The sequence below is a fragment of the Periplaneta americana genome, chromosome 11 (assembly GCF_040183065.1).
Source record: "Periplaneta americana isolate PAMFEO1 chromosome 11, P.americana_PAMFEO1_priV1, whole genome shotgun sequence".
In the NCBI taxonomy this organism is placed as follows: Eukaryota; Metazoa; Arthropoda; class Insecta; order Blattodea; family Blattidae; genus Periplaneta; species Periplaneta americana.
The window spans coordinates 27,954,874-27,982,871 of record NC_091127.1 but is presented as its reverse complement, the minus strand read 5'-3'; the positions used below and the strand labels follow the sequence as shown (position 1 = coordinate 27,982,871).

The following is a 27,998-nucleotide window of genomic DNA, read 5'->3' as shown; positions in this document are numbered from 1 at the left end:
TAACTTTAAAAAAATGGCGCTCGTCTCAAGGAAGGAAAAGCATTTTATGTACAATGGTCTTGTGTGTTTAGTGCAAGGTTTAGAAGGAAAATATACAACAGTAGATCTCAGAAACGAGTCTTCTGTAACTGGAAAAATCGAACAAGTTGATGGGTACATGATTTATTTTACTGAAACACTAGTGTCTGGTTAGGATAGACTTTGTAGGTTAGAATTATTACGAGTATACACCAAATTTCGATTCCTTTATAAAATCGCTGCTTAATACTTCATCTAGTTAACTGATTCTCAGTTTTCTGCTCTACTGTTTTCATGATGGTGCAAGCTGGGCATCAGTTAGACTCCCGGGTATTCATTTCTTGAACTATTTATTCTGTTTTATAAATTAACATAGTCCAAATGCTCGAATTTTGCATTACTCTTTCCACGCAGTTTTACAGTGAACTGAGTCCATATATGTTCTTAATCTTATTTTATTTTTAATACAGTTTTTGTGTAGTTTTCTAGCTCAAGCTTATTTGCTATCATTAGGCCTACGGTATTTTTTTTATATAAATATTAATGGTTTTGTTTATTCCCAAGCAAAAGTCCCTGTTTTCATAATACTAACTTTTCTATGCATTGTCTATTGCATACTTGGTTTGTCGAGATAGGATAGTCTATTTGAAGGGTTAACTACCTTTCCTAGAAAGTTATCTACATACTTCTATTTACTTATAGGTACCTGTATTTTATAGATTTATAGCAGTTGCATAGGCATAAGTATTGGCATTTAGTTTGTAGCTCTAGAGACTTACATTCTGTTCTTTTGTAAAATTTCAGATTTATGAATATTGTCATGACAGAAGCAGTCTTCATTGATGCAAGGGAAAGAGAATATCCATTCGATTCGTTCTTTATTCATGCAAGAAACATTCGTTATGTACATATTCCAGACAAGGTAGGTTTATATTTCAGTAAAATGTGAAAACAAAGTGTGCCTGCAGTAGGCTTGCGTGGTACACAGTGTTCTGACAGCTACATGAAGGCTATGCGTGTATTGTTTCCATACATTGGCCTGATTGGTAGGCTACATACAGAGATTGTTCATCTAGAAATTTTTATTTGACTCGTACAAAAATCTAAACTACTGGTACTTACTTAGTTTAATATTGTTCCGTCATGTAACTCGTACTTAGACCTATGCAGTGATACCAGTAGGTCAGATACAGAAACCGAAATTTCTCCTTTATAGACAACCTTAAAATGATATTGTTCTTACATACAAGTTACTTAGATAGGCCTACACATTCAAATTTTTCAGCAAGAAAAATCCTTGTTTTACAAGAAACCTTAAAATGTAATAGCCTTTAAGTGACGCATATAGTGGCTGGTCAGCTAACTTAACAAGAATCTTAAAATTTAATGTTGTTCCTTTATGTAATTGGTAGGCCTACATATAGTGATTGGTGAACTATAGAAATTTCTGTTTAATGAAAAATCTTAATTTTAATATCTAGGCCTACTGTATGTACAAAAAGACCTTTTGCTAAGTAATACTAGTTCAAATACAAAATTTCACTCTCTAAATTTTACAAAAAATGTAGAGAGAGAGAAGGAGGGGGGAAATAAGCGTCGTCCTTTCCTGAAAACTCCATATGGCGAAGTCCTTTCACAATTCCATGGTACTCAGTGACCTGACTGACTTAACGCATAATACCTGGTACTTGGACGGTCAGCTGTATTTACCACAGTCCAGATTACTATGATGTACCGAAGTACATATGATATTTGCATGCAGGAATTCTATGTTACCATATGGTGAATGATGAATAGAACAGAGAAAAATTCTCTCCAGCACCAGGACTTGAACCCGGGTTTTCAGCTCTACATGCTGACGCTTTATCCACTAAGCCACACCAGATTCCAGTCCCGATGCAGGATCGAATCCCCTCAGTTTAAGTTCTATCCCTCAGTTTTCCCTTTGGTGGCCTACCCTCATGTACTGTGTCACAGAATATGTGACAGTGGCACAATGTTCAACGTACCATGTACAGAGATGCACCCATTACGAGTGACTAAGTGGCTGGGATCCGACGGGATGAGCGGCATCTTGAATGATATGATATGCATAAGTAATCAGTTTGTGATTCAAGAAGGCGCTCATCCTGGCCACTTAGTCACTCATAATGGGTGCATCTCTGTGCATGGTGCGTTGGACATTGTGCCACTGTCACATATTCTGTGACACAGTACATGAAGGTATGCCACCAAAGGCAAAACTGAGAGATAGAATTTAAACTGAGGGGATTCAATCCGGCATCGGGACTGGAATCCAGTGTGGATAAAGCATCAGCACGTAGAGCTGAAAATCCTGGTGTCAGAGAGATTTTTTCTCTGTTCTATCCATCCTTCACCACAATCCACATTATTTGAGATTGAGATACACTTTAAAATATGAATTACAATGTTGTTGTTGTTGTTGTTGTTTTCTAATGCCAGGCGTTTGACGTTAAAGTCATTTGATCTCTTGCACTCCAATATTTTTCAAAGATATTATCATGGCCAGCCACTGAAGCACAGATTTTGAGGTGTTCCGAATCCATTTCTTGATGTTATACCACCAGCATTCCATTGTAAGATGTTTAGTTGATTGTGTACCATTAAAGTAGTCCCCGCCCGGAGATCCGATTGGGGGACTACTTTACCTCTGGATAATTTTACTTTAATGGCACTCATTTCACATTGGAATGAAAATGGCAAGTTGTAGCCGATTTAAGTGAACACCATATTTTAACGTTTTGGTGGCTTTCATTCACACACAACCCCAGAAAGTCTGGAGGACCACACCTGCTGTTGGTCAACGGGTCCATTGGACCTAGCTGGGAGATCTTGTTGATCACCAGCTTTCCCTCCTTAAGCCACTGGAGGACGATTTTAGTGCCATAGCAGGTCAGCACTAGGAACAGAAAAGTAGAAAGAGGAGGAAGGAAAGGGAAATGAACCCCTAGGCCTCGAATGCTCTAATGCCGTCGGGGTCGAAGAAAGTAAGAGTTCAGTCAGAGGACTGGATAGGAAAGGGTAAAGAGGGAATTAGGTATTGAATAGAGGAAAATTATACCAAATTCAGTCATTAACTCATCAAGTTGACCAGTGCTAATTGATGAGTAGTAGCTCCTCCCTTTAGTTCAGTTAATTTAGTTTAACAGGTCATGTTGTTAGTGAATATTATTAAGTACAGATATCTTCGTGAATGTAAATTTAAATTTGTGAGATAATTGGCACCATCATGTCACACATATGCCTAGAACAAGGATCCCTCAAGCAGTCTGAAATTACAGACCAGCAGGAGAAAGATCACTAGGACGTGCTGTGAAGAGATGGAAGGAAAATTTTGTATACTGGGACAGTTCTTTTTAAGACTACTACCTGTTAGGAAGTTGATGATTTTCTGGTGTAAATTTCCCAAGCAAGTCAATGACAAAGAAACTATATTAGTAAGTTTTGCACTGCTGGTTTGGTGTTGGACGAGAAAGAAAATGAAGGAAGGACTATTTTAACAGAAAATGAAAATGGACGAAATTGGAACAGAATTAGAAAGAAATCCAAGAAAATCTCCCTGTTCCCTATATAGTACAGTAACAAAATTTCTGAAATTGCAACCTTGTAAGATTTCAGTAGTTCACATACTAACTAATTTTGATAGCAATGGTAGAATACAGTTTTGTATTCGGTTCCTGTAGTCTTAACACGATGAGATTGTGAATCTAGAACTGATATTGTAAAGTACCGTCAACGGGGGTAGCATTGACCCATTAAAGGTAACTTTCGCCCAAGAAAGAATATGTATTTCAATTATATCTCCACAAAATGTGGTATATCTTAGTAGACTCAACTGTACTGTGTAGATGGCAGTTCATGTCAGTATTTTATTTTGTGAGAGATATAACAATTCAAATATGGGGATGCTCTAGGAATACTTTGAACACTACATACAAAATGTTTATACAGCCAGTGCTGACATACTGCGGCGAAATTTTAATTACTTCACCTTTCATAAACAACATAGAATATGTTCAAAACCAAGCTCTCAGACTCATTACTGGTGGAATCAAAACAACGCCAATAGATTCTATGAGATTCCTCACTAATATTAACAGCATCAAAATGACAATACAAGAAAAAGCACTGATTCAATATGAAAAACTTATCAGATTACCAGGTAACAATTGGCATTCATACAGTCCTCTTTGTAGATTGAAAACTCAAAAAAGTTTCATATCCATTGTTCAAGAATTAAAACAGAAAATATCCCGAATTTAAAAGAAAACTTACAAATTAAACCAAACCCTTTAACTCTATTAAATGTAGAATATAATCTAAATTTAACAGAAGAAATACTGAAATCAGAAGTAAACACTGAAATACTGAAACAATTGTCTTTAGAGACAATTAATATTAGGTACCCTCCACAAAACTGGCTTCATTTATACACCGACGGATCCTTGATCTCCAGAGAACAAGGTGCCGGTGCAGGTGTTACGTACTGTCTCTTCTCACTTTATAGATCTCTTGGATATGGAACAACAAGTTTTGATGGTGAAATCATTGCAATAAATGAATGTCTCAGGAATCTTCTATGCCACATCAATAAATTTAGGAATGCAGTTATATTGTCAGACTCCAAAGCAGCTATTCTATCAATCGTCTCTAAACACACACCTTCATCTCAAACAGCAGAAATAACTAAAATGCTCTCTCAATTATTATCACTCAATAAAAGAATTGTATTCCAATGGATACCATCCCATTGTGGAATCCTGGGAAATGAGAATGCGGATGCTTTAGCAAAGAAGGGCAGCACTGCTACTTACAGACCTGTTACTAAATCTACGTATTACTCTGTGAAGAGATTTATTAAATCTACATACTTAGACTTCAACAAACAAAATTTGATAACTCAATCCCAAGGGAAAAAATGGAACTCTCTGCATCAAAATCCACAGTTAATTCCCGATTTACCACGAAAATCGTCTGTAGCTGCATTTAGATTGGCAACAGGCCATGATTGTTTGGCCAAACACCTGCATAGAATTGGAATATATCAGTCCCCTAACTGCCCATTGTACAACTCAAACCAAGAAATGGATTCGGAACACCTCAAAATCTGTGCTTCAGTGGCTAGTCATGATAATATCTTTGAAAAATATTGGAGTGCAAGAGGTCAAATGACTTTATTGTCAAACGCCTGGCATTAGAAAACAACAACAACAAATATGTAATTTCTGTTGGGCCAAAGTTATCCTTAATGGGTCAGTGATAGTACATTAATTTGTTTTACAAACATAAACAGTTCATCATCAGTTGAGTAGAAGGTATGAATATGGAGAAATTTTGGAAATTCTGTTCTAAACTTTTTCTCTTGGCCTTCACTGTTAGGCCAAAACACCTAATAGTAACAGCTGAGACTAACAGATGGTAGATCGAATTTGATTTGTGTCTTGTATTAAAATTATGAATGATCTTATAAATGTTGACAGTATCTTGATTTTCAACATAAAATATAATCAAGGAAAGAATATAGGCGTGCTCATAAGATAAAGTTAAGATTTCTGATTTTTTTTTAATAATTTTTATAGGATTCTCAGTATTTGGGCCTATGTGTTTACAGTGTATTTTCTTAGAGGCACTTTAATTGTGATTTGCTCTGTGACGTTCAATTGTGCGCATGCAAAGGTGCAAACAATATGATGTGCAGTCTTTGTAGTCTAGTTTATATACAATGATTACATGGGAAAGATCTGTGACTGAGATTCTGCCTGATATGTACATCTATTACCAGGCAGTACATCTCACTTGACGATGTGTGTCAGAGGAAGAACAAATAAATACATCTTAAGTCTGATTAGTGAAATATGTTACTAGTCAGCAATGTATGCAATGGAGGGGGGAAAGGATTGGCCACCATGTCTCCTGGCTTAGTTTCCTAATGAATGATGCTTTATTGATGTTATGCGATTCAAACCTGCCTTGAAACAGCTGACTCAACAACATGGAAAAGGTCTTTTTACCGAAAAAAAAAAAGCTTAAGAATGAGTCGTGCTATTATTTTAACTACGCAGACCAATTATTCTTTTTCTCATGCTACTTTATTGTGACGTTACAAATTTTTGTGTAAATTAAAAGTTGTGGTTTGAAGTAGAATACCGTAAATTTCCGTAATTCGATTGGAAACATCGAGCAAAAAGGTTTGTGAAATTCAGTATTTAATGTACAGAAATAAAAATACAAAACGCGAGTTATCATAGGAGTACTGAAACAAATAAATTTGACCTTAATCTGATTGTCGCACTGCACAACAGTTATTGGTAATTATCAGGGAACGGATTTATATGGACTAAAAATATATGAAATATGTAAATATATATGTAGTTATTTTTACCAAAATATGGAATTAAATATGGATTTTTACCAAAATATGGAATTAAATATGGACTTAAAATTATAAAAAAATGACTATGTACGTTAAATATTGGTACATTTTAATCAAACTAAACAAAAAATATAATGGACGTACCTTATCTTCCAATGTAGTTTCAACAAAACACAATTTTTATTGTCTGTTACCATAACAATAGGTTACAAACATTTCTTTCAAGTGCTGAAAAGTGAATCTTCTTCTATTGTCTCTGAGGATAGATTTATACTGACTAAAAGAGCGTTCGACGTCACAAGAAGTAACTGGTACATAATTCAATTTCACAATGTCTGCTGGGGATAAGTCCAAGTTAATCTTCACTGTTGATTCACCACTCATCACAGCAACAACCTTTTGTAGTTCTTCATATCCAGGGTTTTTTGAAAGTACAGTGTCCACCTTAGCTCTTACTGCATCTGCAACTTTACCTCTACCACGATTCAGTTGTTCCACAGTACTATTTATAATTTCAAAACTTTCAGATAGTGAAAGGTGCCTATTTTGGAGACTTTTGAGCGTTTTTATGATGCATGAAAATGTATGCTGAATGTGAGCTAAGTCATTCTTCACACTTATGTCACAGGTAACTGTTTTCGCAGTATCAATTGAGACTGCATCTTCAGAGTCCAATGCAAGGAGAACATTGTTAATAGAGTCTATATGTTCGGCATAATATTCAACTGCTTCTAGCCATGTACCCCATCTAGTTAAAATTGGCTTTGGTGGCAATGGAATTTCAGGGTACATTTCTTTCAACACGTTAACTCTACTGGGAGCTTTGAGAAATACTTTTTTCACTGATGAAATCAACAAATCTACTTTAGGGAAATTGTCTCTGACCACTTCTGCCACACGATGAAATGCATGCGCCACACAAGTAAAATGAGTCAATTTAGGATATACAACAGATAATGCTTGTCCAGCTTTGACCATATAAGGGGCAGCATCGCTAATAAAGAATAACACATTATCGTACATAATACCCTTTGGCCACAGGATACCCATAGCTTCGTTGAACAGTTTAACTATAGTTTTGTTATTGCACTTTTCTAGAACATCACAATGTAAAAGAATTCGTTCAGAATATTGTTCACTTAACAAACCGATAACTACATTACCAACAAGTCTACCTTCTTTGTCGGGAGTCTCATCAATGGAAACCCAAATTGAACTATCTTTAATTTCATCTCTTATCTTCTGTATTGTCTCATCGTAGATGGATGGAGCATACGTCTTCCTAAGTGTTGACTCATCCGGGATTGTATGTTGAGTATATTTTTCAAGGAATTCCCTGAAGACCTTATTCTTTAGTTTGTAGAGAGGAATATCAGCAGAGATGAGAGAACGGCACAGGTCGATGTTAAACTCAGATCTTACATTCGTTGTGTTAAAAACAATTGTCTCTGCTTGGAATTTAGTTGTTTGTTGGCCTGATGTTTACTAGTTGTAATGTGTTGTTGCACCAGGAACTTTTGTGTAGATGATACTGCACACTGACACAAATTACAAAATAATATTTTATTGTCAGTTGATAAACCATCTTCTTTAAATTCTGAAATGTAACTTGTTAGTTTTGATTTTAAATTGACTGAATGACGTACTTTTGGCATATTTACCGTCTTTATAGTATGATTTACAAAACTGAACCTATGTGTACTCTGACTGGCATTTAACTGTTGAGCTGCACAACTGAAGTCTGTTAAAAATTTTAAATTAAATTAATACAGTTTTGTAACTTACTTTCCCATTGTTGATAGGACTGCTAATTTTCAAATAACTCTGATGTTAAAGGGATTACTGAACATGTGTTTAAATCTCTATTGTTGAAATGTATTTTTAAAAGTTAATGGAATTTTGTTTTGTTTTATTGTTAAACCTAATATAATATGGACTGTTTTATATGAAATATGGAAAATATATGGAAATTAACGAAAATATGTACTAAACTCTAAAATATGGAAAAATATGGAAAATAAAAGTAGGATTTTTCAACCCTACACATTGTGAAACATAAAGATAATGCAAAATATAAATTATATTAGCTTTATAAGTAAATATGTATTTACATATAAATCCTTTCCCTGGTAATTATATTTTGATCTTTGCGCCAGAATAGTGCGAATTCCGGTCAACAGATGTCGTCAACATACCAGCTGATCGGATGTACGGTTACGCAACCGGAAATGTTTATAATGTTTTTTTGGAGGAAAATATAGAAACAATGTTCATCAGATATTAACGAAATTGTGCGAGGAAAGTCGAATTAAGATTACGTTAAGTATGGATATTCGATTTCCAAGATCTCTGTTAGGTATCTGTCGTTTAGTAGTAACCAAGGTCACATCAAATTGTTTTATCAGCGAAGAAATTAATGGGATTGGCTGTAGATTATACGGTCTGAAAGCATCACACCTGCCCTTGTCTGTATCTTACAGGAGAAATTCGCAGTTTTCTCGTGCTAATGCGAGGAGTAATATGGCCGAGCAAGCTATGATTAGTGTTCAAGAAGAAAAGGAGAGTTTTAGGTTGAGTGACTATGATTGCATCGGGTTTGATCTCGACAACACAATATGCAGATACAAGTTAACAGAAATGGTGAAGCTGGAATACGAAGTGTTGGTCAAATATTTGGTGTCTGAGAAGGGTCATAATTCAGAGTTTCTTCTTAAGCCGTTGGAAAACCACATTGACTTTCTTCAGAAAGGACTTGTGTTTGATTTCAGTAGAGGAAATATATTGCAGTTGGGAATTGATGGAAATATTCAGAAAGCTAGTCACGGAACAGTGTTTATGACCGATGATGAAATAAAAGGTGTTTACGGACCGGACAAAAAGTGGGATGTGTCTGTACAATTTGTAAATAATATGCTAGAAGCCTGGAATGGACCCATGGCTGATAGAATAAGGACTGTATCAGATTATTTTGATATGCCAGCGGCTTTAGCGTTTGGCAGAATTGTTGATTCCTTAGATGCCAAGGAGGGAAACAAGTTGGAAATATATGATGTATGGCCTGATATTTTGGATGGACTGGTATATATGTACAAAAGAGAAAACTTCATTTTAAATGATGGTGGTTATTTCTCAGAATTAAAAACAAATCCAGAGTCGTATATAAATAAATGCAGCAACAATGTTGTGAACTGGTTGAGACAGATTAAGGACTCGAAAGTGGTGTTCATGTTAACGGGTTCACATGTTGACTTTGCAACATTCACAGCTACAAATTCACTTGGTGAGAACTGGAAGAGTTTGTTTGATGTGGTTGTGTGTTATGCAAAGAAACCTGGTTTCTTCATCGGTGCAAGACCCTTTGTCAGAGTGGAAGGATTTTCAGAATTGGATCCAATTGATGGTGAAAGTTTAGAGCTCGGGAATATTTACAGTCAGGGTAACTGGCAAGATCTGTACCAACTTCTTGCAAGAAAGACTGGAAAGAAGCATCCAAAATGTTTGTATATTGGTGATAACCTCATACAAGACATATATGTACCTTCAGAGTATACCAAATGTGATACAGTAGCCGTGATTGAAGAGCTAGGTGCGGAAGGAATGAATTCAAAGAGTTACGTGCATAGAGACTCCTCTGTTATTATTTCAAATGGTTGGGGTTCGTATTTTGGGAGCAGAGATAAACAATTTGAAAGAACCAGCCTGTGGGGCGGAATCATAAAAAAGTATTCTAAAATATGTGTGCCAGATCTAGACGTTCTTGCTAAACTTCCTTTGAATCACGAATTCAGCATTTTTTCTCAAAAAGAAAATGATTACTCAGGGTATTATCCAGGTTTTCCGATTAGTTTATTACAACCAGTATAAAACATTGTGACCCAAAAGCTTTGTGAACTGTACTTAGCCAGTAACTTTTGGTTCCATTTTGTGCTTTTATAATTTTCACTAGTCTGTTTGGATACGTGTTATTCCATAGCATTTTTATTTTTGTATTGAAATTAAGCTAGAATATTTCAAGCCATACTTAAATTAATTTTTATTATCTTTGTTATAATTTAAGGTGTAAGCCAGTTTCAAGTTTGCATTGGGCCCAATCGTAATTTGCCTAGAATTGTCGGTAGTATTGCGTACCACATTGTCATAGGCCTAAATATTAATTGATCTCGAATATTAAATTCGTAATAATCATTACATCTTATTTATGTGGCATTTGGTATAGGCGTAAGTTAATTTCTAAATTACGTAAATATATTATTTACAATATGTTGCTGAATACACTGTACAGAAAGTATTTAAATATCGAATACCGGTAACTTTTAGACATTGTGATTGAAGGATTACTGTTGAAATTAGGCCTATAATAAAGGTTTAAGACTTGATGTTAGTAAAATTTAATCCCAATGTTATAACATGATATTAGCGTTCTGGTTGTTGATGTAGGCCTAGTATGTATATTGTTGAAAGAGATTCCTATAAATTACCATACCATAACTTACATACTTAAAACTAAGAATAGAATGGGAGAAATATAATTTTTCCGTTCCTCTTTTATCCCCAGTTTACCTTCAGGGATTTTCGTGCAAAGAATGTTCTCCAATGCATTGCGAATTACAATACTGAACATTGTAATAAACTCAGTGTTCAGTTTTGACAGCATGTGCTTTTGATGATATACTTTCAGTAGAGCTAGTATTACAATATGTTTTTGTGAGTAAAGCAGTTTACAGCAAAAACAATAATACTTATATTTAATAATTGATGTAATTTCGTATTACAACGTTATTGCAACATTACAACATAAAATTATTTGGTAAAGGTTGAATATGTATGCGCCACTAGAAAACATTCCTAAAATAGGCCTACCTTGAAAATCAGTAGGATTTATAGTATGGAGTAGTGGAAATTGGATGTGATCAGTAGGAGAGCTGTATGCTTAACCAGCTCGCCTCAAATACATAAAATAATAAAAGATATAGGTCATCCCATATTATTTGCAGATGACACAAGTATAGTAATTACAGCCAGTAACTCCAACACATTCCAATCTTCGACAGAGGAAATTCTCTTCAAAATATGTGACTGGTTCTCAGTCAATAAATTGGTATTAAATTGTAACAAAACTAACATAATTCGATTTAAATCCTGTCCAAATTCAACGTCGCAAATTTCTAGCGCAATAATTAATAATAGATCACTATTAGAAACAGCAACAACCAAATTTCTTGGCTTAAAAATCGATAATGTGTTCAATTGGAAAAATCATATTAAAGAAATTACCCCCAAACTAAATTCAGCTTGTTTTGCTATTAGATCTATGCAAAAGATAGTAAATATCAATACCTTAAAAACAATATACTTTGCATACTTCCACTCGGCAATGAGTTTTGGAATAATATTCTAGGGAAATTCCACAGATAGTAACAATATATTTCTATTACAAAAAAGAGTAATTAGAATAATAGTAGGTGCCAAATCTAGGGAATCGTGTAGGACTATTTAAAAAAAACTACAAATAATTCCCATGGCTTGTCAGTATATCTTTTCATTAATAATCTTCCTCGTATGTAATCGTGAAAACTTTGTAACTAATTCAACAGTTCATAGCATAAATACACGTCAAAAAAATGACTTTCATACTCCATCGGCAAGTCTATCGTGCTATCAAAAAGGAGTGTGTTATATGGCAGTAAAAATTTTTAATAGCCTCCCTATCGATATAAAAAATGAAACTCAAAACATAAAATTATTTAGGGCCAAATTAAAGAAGTACCTAATTTCTCACGCCTTCTATTCTGTAGATGAATTCATGACATTCAATAACACTTCATGAAATTGATACTAAAACTTTGTGTTGTACTAGTAGACTATATTGTAAATCTCATCCGTATATATTTCATCTAGACTGTGACTATAAATTAAGATTTTATAATAGTAGGCCTATTAAGTTTTTTTGACTTGTTACATATTCTAGCTGTAAGCAATGTATGAATACCATGGAATATTAATAAATACAATACAATACATACCTTATATAACCTACGAAATTGAGAGTGCGTGAATGAAGGTGACTGCCATATTTTCTTAATGTGACGTAATATGAGAAAGTAACTTAAATGATGGAATTTTCATTGTCACCAACTCTGAGAATAGTGACTACGGGTTGTGATTTGAACCTAACCTCTCACATAATATTACACACCTAATCTAACCTAACGTAACCTCTCACATAATGCTACTCACCTAATCTAACCTAACCCAACCTCTCATATAATACTACACACCTAACAACCTAACCTTTCACATAATACTACATACCTAATCTATGTTGTTTGCAATGTTGCCATCCCTGCTACACCAAGTTGGGAAACACCTTGCAGATGAAGTAGGAAGCATGCTAAGAAGAGACCAATATGGCTACTCATTCGAACCACTGTTCATTATTTTTACATTTTGCTCCTGAAGTGCATTTTGTGCAATAATCAATGTGTTACTGTAGTGAACATCACATTTCAATAAGAAGTTGAATGTGTTGTGGCAGAGATGGAATTGTATAAAATTCGTTTATAGTGGCGTGAACATATTCAACCTTCAGTAATGATTTAAGTGCATTGAACTACTTGAACCATGGCATTTTAGTTCTTCGTACCTACCAAAGATTTTTTTCACTTGATGGTAGAAATATGACCATTCTCTGAAGATGCATTTCCATACCAATATTAAAACTAAGTTTTTATGAAAATTTATGTGCGTTTAATCATGTTGAATGTAGAAAAGTAAACATCTACAATATTTGAAGGAATTGAAGACCATTTTTGCAAAACTTGCTAACTGCAAAATTTGCAAAATTGAGATTTTGATGGATTCGTTACCATAAGGCAGGCCTCTACATGATGTTCAAAGCGTCTTAGTAAAATTGGGTTATTTCTCTTCATTGTAGTGTGTCAAAGTGTGATCGTTTTTTCAAAACTTGCTTTCTCCTATAAGTGAGAGATACAGGAAAACTTGCTTACTATAATGTTTTGTCTCTCCTGTAAAATTTAGTTTTTTCAGTTAGCAAGTTTTGCAAAAACGATCCTCAATTTCAGTTGTGATCAGTTTTAGACAAAAGTACTTTTTTAACTGTGTTGTACTCTTAATTAAAAAGAACTACATTCAGTGATTTGAGACGAACAGTTTGTTACAACTAGCCTATGTTGGGAAAATGTCCAAAATGTTGAATTCTTCTGTTTACACAAGGCACATATGCATGCCATTTCATGCATCCAAGCTTTCTCAAGCTTGACAATCCTGCCCCCACTATCCTACAGTGTATGTTAGGTATTAGTTTCATAGCATTTTGGAACAGCTTTGTTAGATTTTCAAATACAAATATAATGAGGGCCTATGTCTAATATTAGAAATATTTTTCGGAATGTTTTTATACTAACTTATATTTTTACCTTCTGGATCAAAGATTTTGTGTGTTACCATTTCTCTTATGCCTTTCGTAAATTTCTTCTCAAACGTTTGGATTTAATGCTGCTAATTATGTTAAGTGAAGAATATAATGTGTGCAGTTCTGCGTTGTGTAACCTTTCTCCATTCTCCTGTATCTTCATTCCTCTTAGTCCCAAAGTGTTTTATTTATACAGTAGAACCTCTATTATCCGTGGTAATGAAGGGGATGGACTGAACGGTTAATCGAAAAAATCGGATAATCCGTACCATAAAATACTTAGTAATTTTCTCCGTGGTGTTTTGTATAAGGCGCTCGGTAGTGGATCAGTTCGCTAATTTTAATCTGGTTGTCAACAACAGGCTTTTAAGGAGCAAGAAAATTCCTTGTAATGGCTGTCTACAGAAAAATAGGAATAATGGAGATCTCATTTATAGATTTACATACTTATCCTTTTTTTTTATTAAATAGCGCAGTTATAACTTCAATCCCGTATTCTGATGCGAGATGAGCCATAGTTTCCCTTTCCCAAACCATTCAATTATTTGCACTTTTTTCGTTATGTTTTCTCTTGACACCAGTGGAAGACATTTTATATAGAAGTTATACAATAGGTACACCGCTGTGGAGTAATGGTTACCATGCATGGCCGTGAAACGAGAGGGCCCAGGTTCAAATCCTGGTTGAAGTTTATTCAGAGATTTTCTGTCAACCCATTAAGAGCAAATGTTGGGTAAGTCTGGACTCATTTCGCTGGCATTATCACCATCTCATTTTGACGCTAATAACCTTAGAAGTTGATAAAACGTCGTAAAATAAACAATTAAAGGAAAATAAAAGTTATACACTACGACAATTCAAACACTAGACCATACTGTGTAATGATAAAGGATTGTAATAATGCTCTCTTGAAAAAATACGTACTAATACAGACCTGGGCATTATTAACTCGATTGAGTCTCTGCAGATCACCTCTTAACTCTCCACTCCACCTTCCCCGGCTGAGATATGTTTTAGTATGGTACGAGCGGAGAGGAAGTCAGTGATGGATTGTATCAGGCTTTTACGAACTTACGGCTCTCGATGGTCGCCTAAAATCCACCACTGATGCACAGAACCTTACTCTGCATTCGTTTATAAGGCAGTGTAAGCGAAAGGGACATGGGTGGGGGTGTCTTTGTTCCTTTAATTTCCCGTCTTATGCTAGGACTGTACTAATATAATGTACAAAACAGTATTTCATGTGTATTATTTCTGAAATAATAGCGAAACAAAAACAGTCGGATAATCCGCCAATCGGTTAATAGGGTTACGGATAATCGGGGTTCTACTGTATTTGTGAAAAGTATTACTGTGCCTATATAATAACATAGTAATATATTTCAAGGCTTTTGTTTTGAGAAGATCAATTCTTGAGAAGCTTTCCCGTCATTAAATAAAATACTGCTATTACTAACACGTTATTCCCATATACCTCCATGAGCATACCGTGAATTGCATTTTCTGATATCCATGTGCCTGCTTGTACTAAAAAAACTAACTTCACCTCTTGGTATATACTGCATTTGTAACACAAGGATGCTCACCATGCGTGAGGTTTGTGTAAGACACTGCTGTGCATGATTCATTTCATTCACACTAGGCAAACGGTGATTAGCATCTGTAGGAGGGGGGATAAGCAGAGTTTTAGTATAAAATTCTCACCTGTACTTAAATTTACCTCAATTTATTAGAAACATGCAGGCAAAATTGGAAGTCCCTTGCCGTACCATGTTTTCTTGCTTTTCAGATAAATATCTCTGTGACTGATACTGGAAACACGTCTGCAGGAATGTCTTGTGTGGTAGGGTGGGTCGGGGTAATTTAGGTACAATGAGGTAATTTGAGTATAAGTTACAATTTATTGAATAAAACTTACCCAATCTTCAAACGCACGCCAATTTAACATATATTGTCTATTTCACAATTGCCTATCATGGAGTCATAGCAATTTGTGTTGATTGCACTGATACTGCCTGGTAAAAAAGAAAAAGTGACATTTGTTTACCGGTCTGTTGAATGACCCATCACATTCAAAGCAATATTGTTGGGAAACCAGGTATGATACAATAACCATATTCATGTATGTGTACATTACACATGTTTAGAACACGTTTTTAATAAATTTAGTAATATATTATTAATAGTTTGTTAGTAAATTACAATTTACAGACTGGGGTAATTAGGTATGTTACAGTTTATTGAATAAAACTTTACCCAATCTTGAAACACATGCCAATTTAATATTGTCTGTTTCATAATTGTCTACCATGGAATGTTAAAAATTAGGTTGATTACAATGATACTGCTTGATGAAAAATAAACTGATTTTTATTTACTAGTCTATGAAGTGACACGTCACATTCAAAGCAATATTGTTGGGGAACCAACTGTGATACAGTAATCAGATTCATGCATGTGTACATTACACACGTTTAGAACGTGTTTTTAATAAGTGTAGTAATATATCATTAAGTTTGTTAGTAAATTACAGTTTACAAACGTGGGGTAATTTGGGTATTGTCATAGGTTGATTGACAACAAACCTAGTTTTTTGTTCCAGATCATGCCACATAGGCCTACATAAATTATAGATTGGTGAAAGACAAATATCCAAATTGTTATCTGTTCCAGATTTTAATTGAGGATATTTTTAATTTACAAAATAAGCCCTATCAAGAACTTAAGAATTACTGACTTTTTTTATCTTGTTAGGCCTAATTAAAATTTTTAAATACCTACCTAACATGTACATTCTGTTCTATGGTTGGGATAATTTGAGTTTATTAGGACTTAAAAGCATGTTTTACTTCAATAATATGCATTATACCCAAATTTCTCCATCCATGGGGTAAATTGAGTATAGTTAAACTTAAGATTATTATCATTATTATTATTATGAAAAGAAAAGTCCAGCATAGAAGGTCAGTGCTAACATATAAAAAATTGACAAAATTTTTTCATGGTAACAGGCTATGGATCTATATAAACTTTAAAAGGCTGTTTTTTTATACTCATATTACCCCATTACGCCCTACAGAGTCCTCTGAGTAGTAAAGCAGGAAGAAATGTAGAACTGGGACATAGTAGGTTTTAGGTTTTCAAATGCTCCAGCATTTAAAGGGACTAGAAAGAAGACCTTCACTGTGAAATGTAGAGAGATTAGAATATCTGTAGTGAACATGGGACAATAGAGATTAGAATATCTGTAGTGTACATGGGACAATAACTAACGAATTATAATTATACTCCGCGTGTTGTTTAGTTTGTAGGAGAGATTTAGCTAGCCGTAAGAGTTCCTTTTAATATCATTAATTCAAGAAAACGTTACAAAAACTTTGCTTGATAATGCTTTGTAGACATTTAGACTACTAAAACCAAAGTAGCAAGTTAATACTCTATATGAACATCATTGTAAACACATGTCTTATTTCTCTAACAGAATATTAACTAGTTTTGTCCTTTTGAAACTCATAATGTTTTTTTTTAAACTTATTATTAATTCTTTATGAATTGTTAATATTGTGAAGAATTTAGAAATGTATCTATGACTGTTAATAAATGAGTATAAACATTTCGTTTGAAGCATTGATGTAATTGTTGGTTGATTGATAATACCTTTAGGCATGGTAGTGCGAGATTTTTAGGTCTCTATGTTGTGTTATATACGTAAAAGCGTAATGTGTTTTGGAGTTGTATATTGGTTTCACATCAAGGAAGATAAGGAAAGAGGAGCTTGGTCTACTGGATTCATTACCAAGAACTATTGTCCAGTTCTGGAGAATTGTTTAATCAACTGTCCGAAGGCAGGTCTGAACCTCATAAGTGACGCCAATAAGGACATCACTCATGAGACAACTAAGCCAGGAGATAATGGGGTAGGGTGGCTAGTTAGTATTTGATTTTGTATCCTTGCCTTCCCTGATGATGGAGACAATATGACACATTTGATGTTTATACTGTTTAGGAATGAGGATGCTGTACTTTGTTGATCTACAAATACATTCTTAAAATAAATACAGCCAAAGTTATTTCCCTATTCAAGAAAGGTAATAGAAATGACACAGGAAACTATAGAGGAATAACCTTATTAGATGCAGGATATAAAATCTATGGAAAAATTCTTAATCAAAGATTACAAGCTATTGCTGATGTAGTAATATCAGAGGAACAATCAGGCTTTAGAAAAGGACGCTCATCTAGTGATAATATATTTATAATGAGGCAGATTATTGAAAAACGTCGAGAGTTTGGTTTGGAAACCCACTTAGCATTCATTGACTATGAAAAAGCTTTCGATAAAGTGAAAAGACCCCTTTTATGGAAAATACTGGAAATAAGAGGCTTTCCTAAGCACCTTATTAATGCCGTTAAGAGTTTATATGTAAATACCAAAATAGTTATTAGCTCAGGTTTTAAAGTGTCAGAAGCAATTTTAACAAATTTAGGTGTTCGACAAGGGTGCAGTTTATCACCCACTCTGTTTAATTTATATATTGACGATCTAGTTTTGAAGTGGAAAGATGAAATACAGACTGCGATTAAAATAGAATCTAACACACCTTTAAATACTTTACTATACGCTGATGATCAAATAATTATCCAGGAAACAGAAGATAACCTACAAAGAGCAGTGTATAGATTAAGCCAAAACGCAATATTTTACAATCTAACTATATCTGCAAACAAAACAAAGATAATGGCTTTTAAAGGGAAAAATCCTGTTAGATCTAAGATAATAGTAAATGGAAACATTTTAGAACAAGTATCCCACTTCAATTATCTAGGATGTGATATTAGTTTTAATTATGAGAAAGATATTGAGAAGAAAGTTAATAGATTTCAGATGATATGTGGAACAATTGGAAGAACTTTAGGAAGAAAAGCGAGAAAAGAAACTCAAATGAAATTTTATAAAGTTATGGCTGTACCTACTCTTATATATGGCTCTGAATCATGGACAATAACAAAAAAAGAAGAATCACGTATACAATCAGCAGAGATGAAATTTATGAGATACGTAAGAAGATGCACTAAAGCCGATAAAATAAAAAATGAAACAATAAGATCAGATCTCAATATTTTCTCAGTACACGACATGGTAGAAGAAAATAAAACAAAATGGAAAGATCATGTTGACAGAATGGCAGAGAATAGGCTACCAAAGAAGATAATGAATTATCGCCCGATCGGGAAAAGGGATCTGGGTAGACCTCGCAAGAGGTGGCTGGACGATAGAGACCGGAACAGGTGATATCACCTAAACCTTGAAGGGAGAAGAAGAAGAAGAAGAAAATAAATAGTTTAGGCCTTGCTATTGGTTAACTTGATTCGTGTAAAATAGTGCATAATTTTAAATCGGATGCACGAACTTTTTTTATTTGGAGGGTCAGTAAGTACTGTTTTGGGCTATGTGTTATACTGAAGATACATATATACATAGTGTTCTGTCAAATGGCAGATCTTTCACTGCAAACCCAGCATTCTCCAATCTTTCCTATTTTCTGCCTTCCTCTTAGTCTTCGCATATGATTCATATATCTAAATGTCGCCTATCGTCTGATATCTTCTGCTCCGAACTCTTCTCCTATTCACTATTCCTTCCAGTGCATTCTTCAGTATGCAGTTTCTTCTCAGCCAGTGACCAACCCAATCTGTTCAGTTTTTCTTGGGAAAGATAAATGCAGTAGCTTCCTGTTGCTTCCTTCTTTCGCATCTTGAAAGGTCCCACGGGACCACAACATGGAGGTAAGGAGAATGGATTTGACTAATTATCCAGACTTCACCGAAATTCACCGCAAGGGTTAAATATCAGTTCTATCAGGGTTTACGACCTGACCAGAGACTGGGAAATCCCATAACATAGGTCTTCGAAATACAAATACATTTTTACAAACACAAAATAATTATTTCGCAAGAAAAAGTTTTATTCACTTAATTTTACTTCTGATACTTGTTACATGTGCAAATTTTGGTAGAAAAGAGCTTGCATAATTACCTAATGGAAAGTGTGGAACTGTCTTTTTGAAGATAACAGACTGTTGATGTCTGATTACTGTTTGGTGATTCTGAGGAGCAAAACATCTTGAAGATGTTCGTCAGCTCAAATACTTTAAAGTTTGAAGGAACTTTTGAGTAAACTTGTTGTTTCGTCGGTCAGCTGTCCAAAAACAGGTTTGAACTTCATAAGTGACATCACTCATCAGGCAACCAAGCCAAGAGATAATGGGATAGGGTGACCAGTTCCTTTACCCCTTCATTGCATACATCGCTGACTAGTATATTACACTAGTCAGACTTCAGATGTATACAAACAATTGAAGCGTCCAATTCCAAAACTGTCTAAATCCATTTTTAAAAAAATTGAGATAATGGTGGTTTCGTCATCTACCTAAATGTCTCTAGCAATTTTATAATGAATTTGTGCCTCAATTCACTCTTTCCTTCCATAAATAAGGTCCAAATATGACGAATACTGTAAACAATTAGGAAAGAAGTTATCAGTATTTGGCGTTTCCTGAAAATTGTTAAGAATGAATGTAGACAGTTTTGGAATTGGAGGCTTCAATTGTTCTTCTTCTGACACTTATCATTAAGTGAGATATACTACCTAATAACAGTTGTACACCCTTTGACACGGAAATTGGTCGCTGTTCAGGGACTAAGTCCCACCTTGGTATAGCTCGGGAATCATCGTGTGCGCTGTGTTTACATATGTGCATTTTACGTAGAAAGATTTCAATTCCAGCCTTTGTAACAAGAATAAAGAGCTCTATCGCTAAGCCATAATGGCTTTGTAGGGAATATGTCGTTTCATGATGTACAGTTACGTCATTGCTATGGCTTCATTTCATCCTTGATTCGTGATGCTTAATATTTCCTTGTGTGAATCTCGTGTTCATTGAAATGACTTTTAGACAGATTCACGCTACAGGAGAGCTACTATTTTCCATGTCAAAGGGTGTGCATAACCAGAACTTCAATCAGAGGTATGAGTAAGCATATACTGTAGGTACGAAATACGAAAAGCCTGAAATTCCATAAGGGCAACAGCCTCCTACAGGAGTGTAGGGTGAGCTGAAGGTCTACTACACTTGGGGAGCCAGTCAAGAGAGCTTACACTATAGACTTAGAAACTAAACACATAAACAAATTATACCAACTAAACACGAAAAACTATACAGACTAAACACACAAATTATAATCTGAACACACAACTATCCACACCAAACACACGATAAAAAAAATTACACAAACTGAACACATACATAGTCTTAACTCATACACAAAATAAATACACAAAAACCTATACAAATTGTACACATAAATTGTACAACCTAGACACACAAACTATCTAAATTAAACGCTCAAAAACGATACAATTGAACACAAAAATTATACTAACTAAATACATGAACTATACCAACTATACACGGAATCAAACTATCCAAACTAAAACACACAAAACCAAACAACTGAACACAAAAATTATACTAACTAAATACATGAACTATACCAACTATACACAGAATCAAACTATCCAAACTGAAACACACGTAACCATATAATTGAACACAAAAATTATACTAATTAAATACATGAACTATACCAACTATACACGGAATCAAACTATCCAAACTGAAACACACGAAACCATATAATTGAACACAAAAATTATACTAATTAAATACATGAACTATACCAACTATACACGGAATCAAACTATCCAAACTGAAACACACGAAACCATATAATTGAACACAAAAATTATACTAACTAAATACATGAACTATACCAACCATACACGGAATCAAACTATCCAATCTAAAACACACAAAACCATACAATTGAACACAAAAATTTATACTAACTAAATACATGAACTATACCAACTATACACGGAATCAAACTATCCAAACTGACACACACAAAACCATACAATTGAACACAAAAATTATACTAACTAAATATATGAACTATACCAACTATACACGGAATCAAACTATCCAAACTGACACACACAAAACCATACAATTGAACACAAAAATTATACTAACTAAATATATGAACCAACTATACACGGAATCAAACTATCCAAACAGACACACACAAAAATAACTATATAAACTATACACAGTTTACATAGTGCTCGTAATTTCTTCCAGTCTTTTCCATGCCTGCCTGTCCCTCGTCCACTGCACTGCAGTCTCTTTTTGGAACGCATCCGACCACCTTCTCCTTGGACGTCTTCTGCTTCTTTTCCCAATGCGTGGGTCCCACATGGTCGAGGCACACGTCCACCTGCTGCAGTCCATCCTACTCACGTGTCCGCCCCATTTCCATTTGAGACGTAGCGCCAGCCTCACTGCATCCTGCATACCGCTTCTTATTCGGATGTCGGTGTTCCTTATCCTGTCTTGCAGTCTCAGCTGGAGGACTTTTCTTTCCATTTTCCTCTGGCACACACGAAGCAGGTTTTTCTGTTGCTCTGTCAGAGACCAAACTTGGTATCCATACAACATTACTGGGATTACGCAAGTTTCCAGAACTTCAAATTTAAGTTTGGTGCTGATGTTTTGGTTTTGCAGGATGAATTTCAAGCTCCAAAATTTTTTCCAAGCCAAACATATTCTTCGTATCTCTTTCTCTCTCCTACAGGAGAGTGATACAATTTGTCCCAGGTATACATGCTCGATACTGTAGGTACATATTGTTTTTTAATACTGTAGGCCTACTTTAATTCGAATATACAGTAGATGCTTTACATAATCATTGAAATTTCCTTAAATCCCCTGTCAACTTTTTTTTATAACTACCATCCTGTTTATATATTACTATTATGTACTGTAATATATTCATTCCTAATTCGATATTTTTAACAATTACCGGTACTGTCATAATTCTCTAAAACACATTTTACAGATTCTAATAATCATAATGCAATATGTGTTTTAAGATGTGAGTATTTTCAATTTTCTGGTTCTTAATTTTTTGTAGATACAAATTGTACCAACAATTAAAAGTCAGTTGAAAAAAATTGGCTACAGAGCAAAGCAACCAGGTCAAGAATCTACATGGAAGGGAAGGAAGCTGTTAAAAAGACAGAAGGAGACTCTGATGGAAATAGAGAAACTAAAGAAAGAGAAAGATAAAGATGTTGGGGCTGAGGAGGAAAAAAAGGATGATGATAAATAATTTGTTTCCAATATTAAATGCTGCATTGGGCATAATAATTTCGTACACGTTTTTCTCATTATTAAAAATGAAGAGAGATTATTCAGTTCTGTTACCTTAGAAAGAGTGAAAGTATACTTTTATCCAAAGATATCAAAGCTGTGTAATACATGATGAAATATTAACTGAAGTCTGTGAGATTGTTATTGCAGCATTCCTGTAATCTATCAATTTTATAACTTTTCTTTCTGTCGATTCCTGTTTTCATCTCAAATATCTCTTCAAATCATACTTGTTCTTACTCCATTCTTCACCACCCCCATTGTGAGCAATACCATCACTTGAATAATTAGAGAGTCACTGGACACCTGGATTCAAACCCTAGTGCTGGACAGAGACAATGTTATAGTAGTTACTCACCTCCCCCCTTCCAAATATCTCTATTTTATCCATTCTTATTCAGTTTCTCCATTCATTTTCATGCATAAAACTAAATAATTGGACAAAGAGTTGTGCCTGTGGATCTGACGAGAAATAGAACATGAGATGTTCTTGTGACTTGATCTAGTTAAGCCTCGAGATCTCTTTGACTCTCCCTTCGTCCTCCCTCTCTCTCATAGATTACAAATTTGAATCTCGCACACGTCTCCATTGATCTTCTGTACTTATTCCATCCACTTCCAGATCGTCATGGTATTTGACTTGTGTTCTTCCTATAGGAAAGTAGTAGGCCTATATTTTATTTCATAATTTGACTTTAAAACATACATTATAATAATAAATATTGTGGTAAAGTTTAAGAATTAATTTAGTTATAGTTGAGGATGTATGAATTAAGATTTTGATAGCATTTAGGAGTTTAATTCTTTTTGGGATTTTCGCACTGTTAGTAGTGTAGAAACATCAATTGTTTTAGATTTATGCTGGCTCTGTGTCAGGGAATGGAAGAAAAGTGGAATCTATCTCTTGGTTATGATCCAACAAATAAGTTTCCCTTTCCTTGCTTTTTCTGATAATGGAGGCGATATATTGCTTGGAAAATATTGGATGTTCTTCAATTTAATCATAATGTGGTAGCAGATGATCAGATGATAGTTAATGCATTTGGGCATGCATTTCTTCAATACTGTTGTTGATAAATTGACCAGTCATTGATAATAAATTTAGAGATTGTGGTGAAATAATGGATATTAATTTTTTTCTTATTGTAATACCAACTTCCTATTATTAAATATTCAGGAGAAAAACTTTATTACCTTCCTTTTCAGAAACACTCGAATAAAATGCTCAGAGTACATGTATGTAAATAATTTCCTACGTGTTATTTATATCATAAATTTATTGCTATGGTGCCCACATGGAATTATGAAGAACTACTTTTCCTTGACAAGAATCTTGATTCACGTCTCTTACTTTTGCGTCAGTCAAAAAATAATTAGCGCTGTCCATTACCTAAAATAATTATTGAAAATAAATTGCACTCCATATTTGATTTACAATTAATAATAATAATGATAATAATAATAATAATAATAATAATAATAATAATAAAATTGTAATAAATCTTCTGAAATTAAGTTCGTGATAATTACTGGTCATATATAGTTTTCTATTTTTGCATCCAGGAAAACTATTGCATAAAACACTTGTTCATCTGAAGATGTGTTAGGGTTCAAAGAAACTATTTGTATCTGCAAGAAGCTGATCAAAGAGAGTTAAGTTTGTTTCCTGACACAATAGTTTACTAAATGACGACCTAATATTCTAAATGTACTAAGTGCCAAACACATCTTTCTAAGATATTGATGAAAAAAACTGCGAAATGCATGTTGCGATATCTACAGCACCGTCTTTTGGCACATGAATGAGTCACTTACAGTTGAGCTACGCCAAAGGCAATTTAATGTGATATTCTCATATGGATGTTTCTCCATTAGATTGAATAAAATGAAGTTTGAAAAATTGGCACTTAGCATATTTAGAAAGTTAGATCTTCAGATATTTCTGCATCAGCTTTATAGTGGTTATTCATGATACTAGAGGTTCTATTTAAAAATATACTGTACTATTACAGTATCATATGTAAATACCGGTATCTTATTTCATTCAAGTTTTCATACGTTCCTACAGATTAAACATTACCATTGTGGATAACACAGTAATATTCCCTGTTGATGACTTTCTGTGGAATCCAAACTCAGGGTATACAAATGCGTTTTATATTCTCTGTGAACACAGACACAGCAAATGTATGCTCTGCTAATACAAGACCCACAGCTGAATGCAGTGCAGCCCATCATAAGTAGCACGTATTAAATTTATAGGAAAGTATGAATCATACATAAAATATTTTTGTGTTTGTTGCCAAATGTCTTTGTGTTGAAGAGAAAACTGAACACAGCCATTTAATTGGTAAATGACGAGATAAAGTGAGGGTTTATTAATTTTTACAATTATGTTATATGAAGTAACACAATACAGTAGCCTAAGAAGAAATTAAATGGGTACTGTTTTTAATTAATTTAATAAGTTACGTTTTTATTCTTCCAAAATGGGGAGAGGAGAGAATTAAATATCTAGTTCTCTCCCTGTGTACATGACTTTGTTGTAATCCATGGTTGCGTATGTAGATACGAGGGGGATCCAGGAAATAACGACCGTTTTGTTGTAATAATTAAAAAAAATATATTTATTTGAAAAAACAATGTCTGTTACATAACTGAAGCTTCCTTTACTTCTCTACATAATCACCACATACATTTAAACATTTGTCGTGTCTGTTCACTAGCTGTAGAATTCCCGTGTTATACTGCTCTGCCGCCAGTTCATTAAGCCAGGTGTTCACTGTCTTCTTCAACTCTTCATCACTTCCAAAACGCGTACCACCCAGAAAGTCTTTCAGCTTAATGAAAAGGTGAAAATCGCTAGGAGCAAGGTCTGGACTATAGGTCGGATGATCAAAGATTTCCCAACCGAATTGATCCAGCAATTCTCGAGTTGAAGCAGCAGTGTGCGGGCGGGCGTTGTTGTGAAGAAGCACAACTCCTCTCGAAAGCATTCCTCACCTCTTGTTTTGGATGGCTCGCCGTAGTTTTTGTAAAGTCTCACAATAACGATTTGCATTGATCGTAGTGCCTTTTGGCATGAAATCCAGCAAAAGAACACCTTTGCGATCCCAAAAGACAGTAGCCATGACTTTTTGTGTTGAAAGAGTCTGTTTGAATTTTCTCGGTTTCTTGGGTGATGCGGGATGATGCCACTGATGTGATTGGCGCTTGGTCTCTGGGGTGTTGTGAGACACCCAGGTCTCATCACCAGTCACAATTTGATCAAGAAAGGCGTCTCCATCTGTGTGATATCGCATCAAGAATGTCAATGCTGAGGCCATTCTCTGAGTTTTGTGTTGGTCACTCAGTTGCCGTGGAACCCATCGTGCACAGATTTTGTGGTAGCCAAGATGTTACGACACAATTTCACCAAGCAAAGAACAAGAAATGTCAGGAAAGGTAATACAATTCGTCGAGTGATGTGCGCCTGTCTTGCAAGATTCTGTCGTTCACTTTAGTCTTCAGGTCTTCTGTGATGAGTGATGGGCGTCCGGGTCGAGTTTCATCGTGGACATTTGTTCGCCCATTGTTGAACATTTCGCACCATTTTCTCACATTTCTTTCATTCATTACAGTATCACCATACACTTCTTTCAATTGCCGGTAAATTTGTGCAGGTTTCAAATGTCGGGCATTCAAAAATCGAATCACACTCCTCACCTCACAGTCGGCGGGATTATCAATCACGTCGTTCATTTTGAAGTAACACAAAATGCACAATGGCGACTTGTTGCAACCAGTACTCACAACATTATGAGAACACATGTTAAGGAAGCCAGTTGACCTTCAAACAAGGAAAGGGAGTCAGCTGCGTGGCGGGTATGCGCGAACGGTCGTTATTTCTTGGATCCCCCTCGTATTATGCTTAATCGTCAGTTATGTGCATACTGCTTGTCATTGCCTGCTCTTGACTTGTTATGCTTTATGCAAAGAAAATGAAACATCTTTTATTTCTCGGTATTAACTCACATGATGATTATGATTATTATTAAAAGCATCAGCAGTATCTGTCACTGAAATACAGGAACATCAGTCTCTTACAGAATCTCTTAATCAGCTAGAAAACATTGTAATCCTGTTGCAAATTCTTTTCCACAGTAGCGTGGTAGGCAGAGAGACAAACTGACAAAACGAGATGCTGAAATTCTTAATGTTTCCATGCCGAGTAACTTTCGGTGCTGGGAATAATAAGTTAATTAAGTAGTAAAATATCGCTGCAATCGAAAAGTATTGGGAATAAATTTGAATAAGGAACAAAAATAAGTTTCCTTCCCAGGCAGGATTCGAACCATGAAAGTCTTAGTTACCAGTCTATCGTGCTCTGAGTGAACAGACTCTGAAATCAGCTACAAGGGTCAGTCCGGTTTTTTTTGCCACTACTGTACACCAGCCTCCTTCATAGATTTGAAAATTTAAAGTCCAGATTGAACTCTTTGAAATCATAATTATGTAATGAATTCTAACAGTACCATAATTCTTAGTCCTAAAGAGTTCTTCACTGCATAAACGACCTTGAAGAGCCAGGAAATACATGAACATTTTCTTATCTTCTCTTTTTATTTACTGTGGCATAAGGCTATGAAAAATGGCACACAACTATATACCTAAGCTGAAATATAAGTTTATATGCGAAGAATGACAATATTATACTTCTTATATTAATGTTTTGTTTTGTGATTGGGTTTGAGAAGTATGAAGGTGATTTTGATAAAACGTACCTATATGTACCAAAACACTGTAAATACAAAATAAATGAAATAAAGTAATAATTTATTTTTGTACTCATTTGTTTCCTTATTTGAAATTGCGTGTGCCTTTTTATTTTCAGGGATGA

At 34.7% G+C, this 27,998-nt stretch overlaps 2 protein-coding genes across 2 annotated transcripts; both read left to right on the top strand.

Annotated features, from left to right (window-relative positions):
* The first annotated feature begins 2 nt into the window (after positions 1-2).
* Positions 3-27,945, top strand: Lsm10 (U7 small nuclear RNA associated Lsm10). The gene is made up of 3 exons (XM_069839213.1): positions 3-153; positions 823-940; positions 22,881-27,945. The coding sequence occupies exons 1-3, from the start codon at positions 14-16 to the stop codon at positions 23,076-23,078; spliced, it is 456 nt and encodes a 151-aa protein (XP_069695314.1). The 5' UTR covers positions 3-13; the 3' UTR covers positions 23,079-27,945.
* Positions 8,645-17,475, top strand: Nt5a (5' nucleotidase A). The gene is made up of 2 exons (XM_069839211.1): positions 8,645-8,768; positions 8,893-17,475. Exon 2 carries the CDS (start codon positions 8,933-8,935, stop codon positions 10,274-10,276), a length of 1,344 nt encoding a protein of 447 aa, XP_069695312.1. The 5' UTR covers positions 8,645-8,768; positions 8,893-8,932; the 3' UTR covers positions 10,277-17,475.
* Positions 27,946-27,998: the final 53 nt, after the last annotated feature.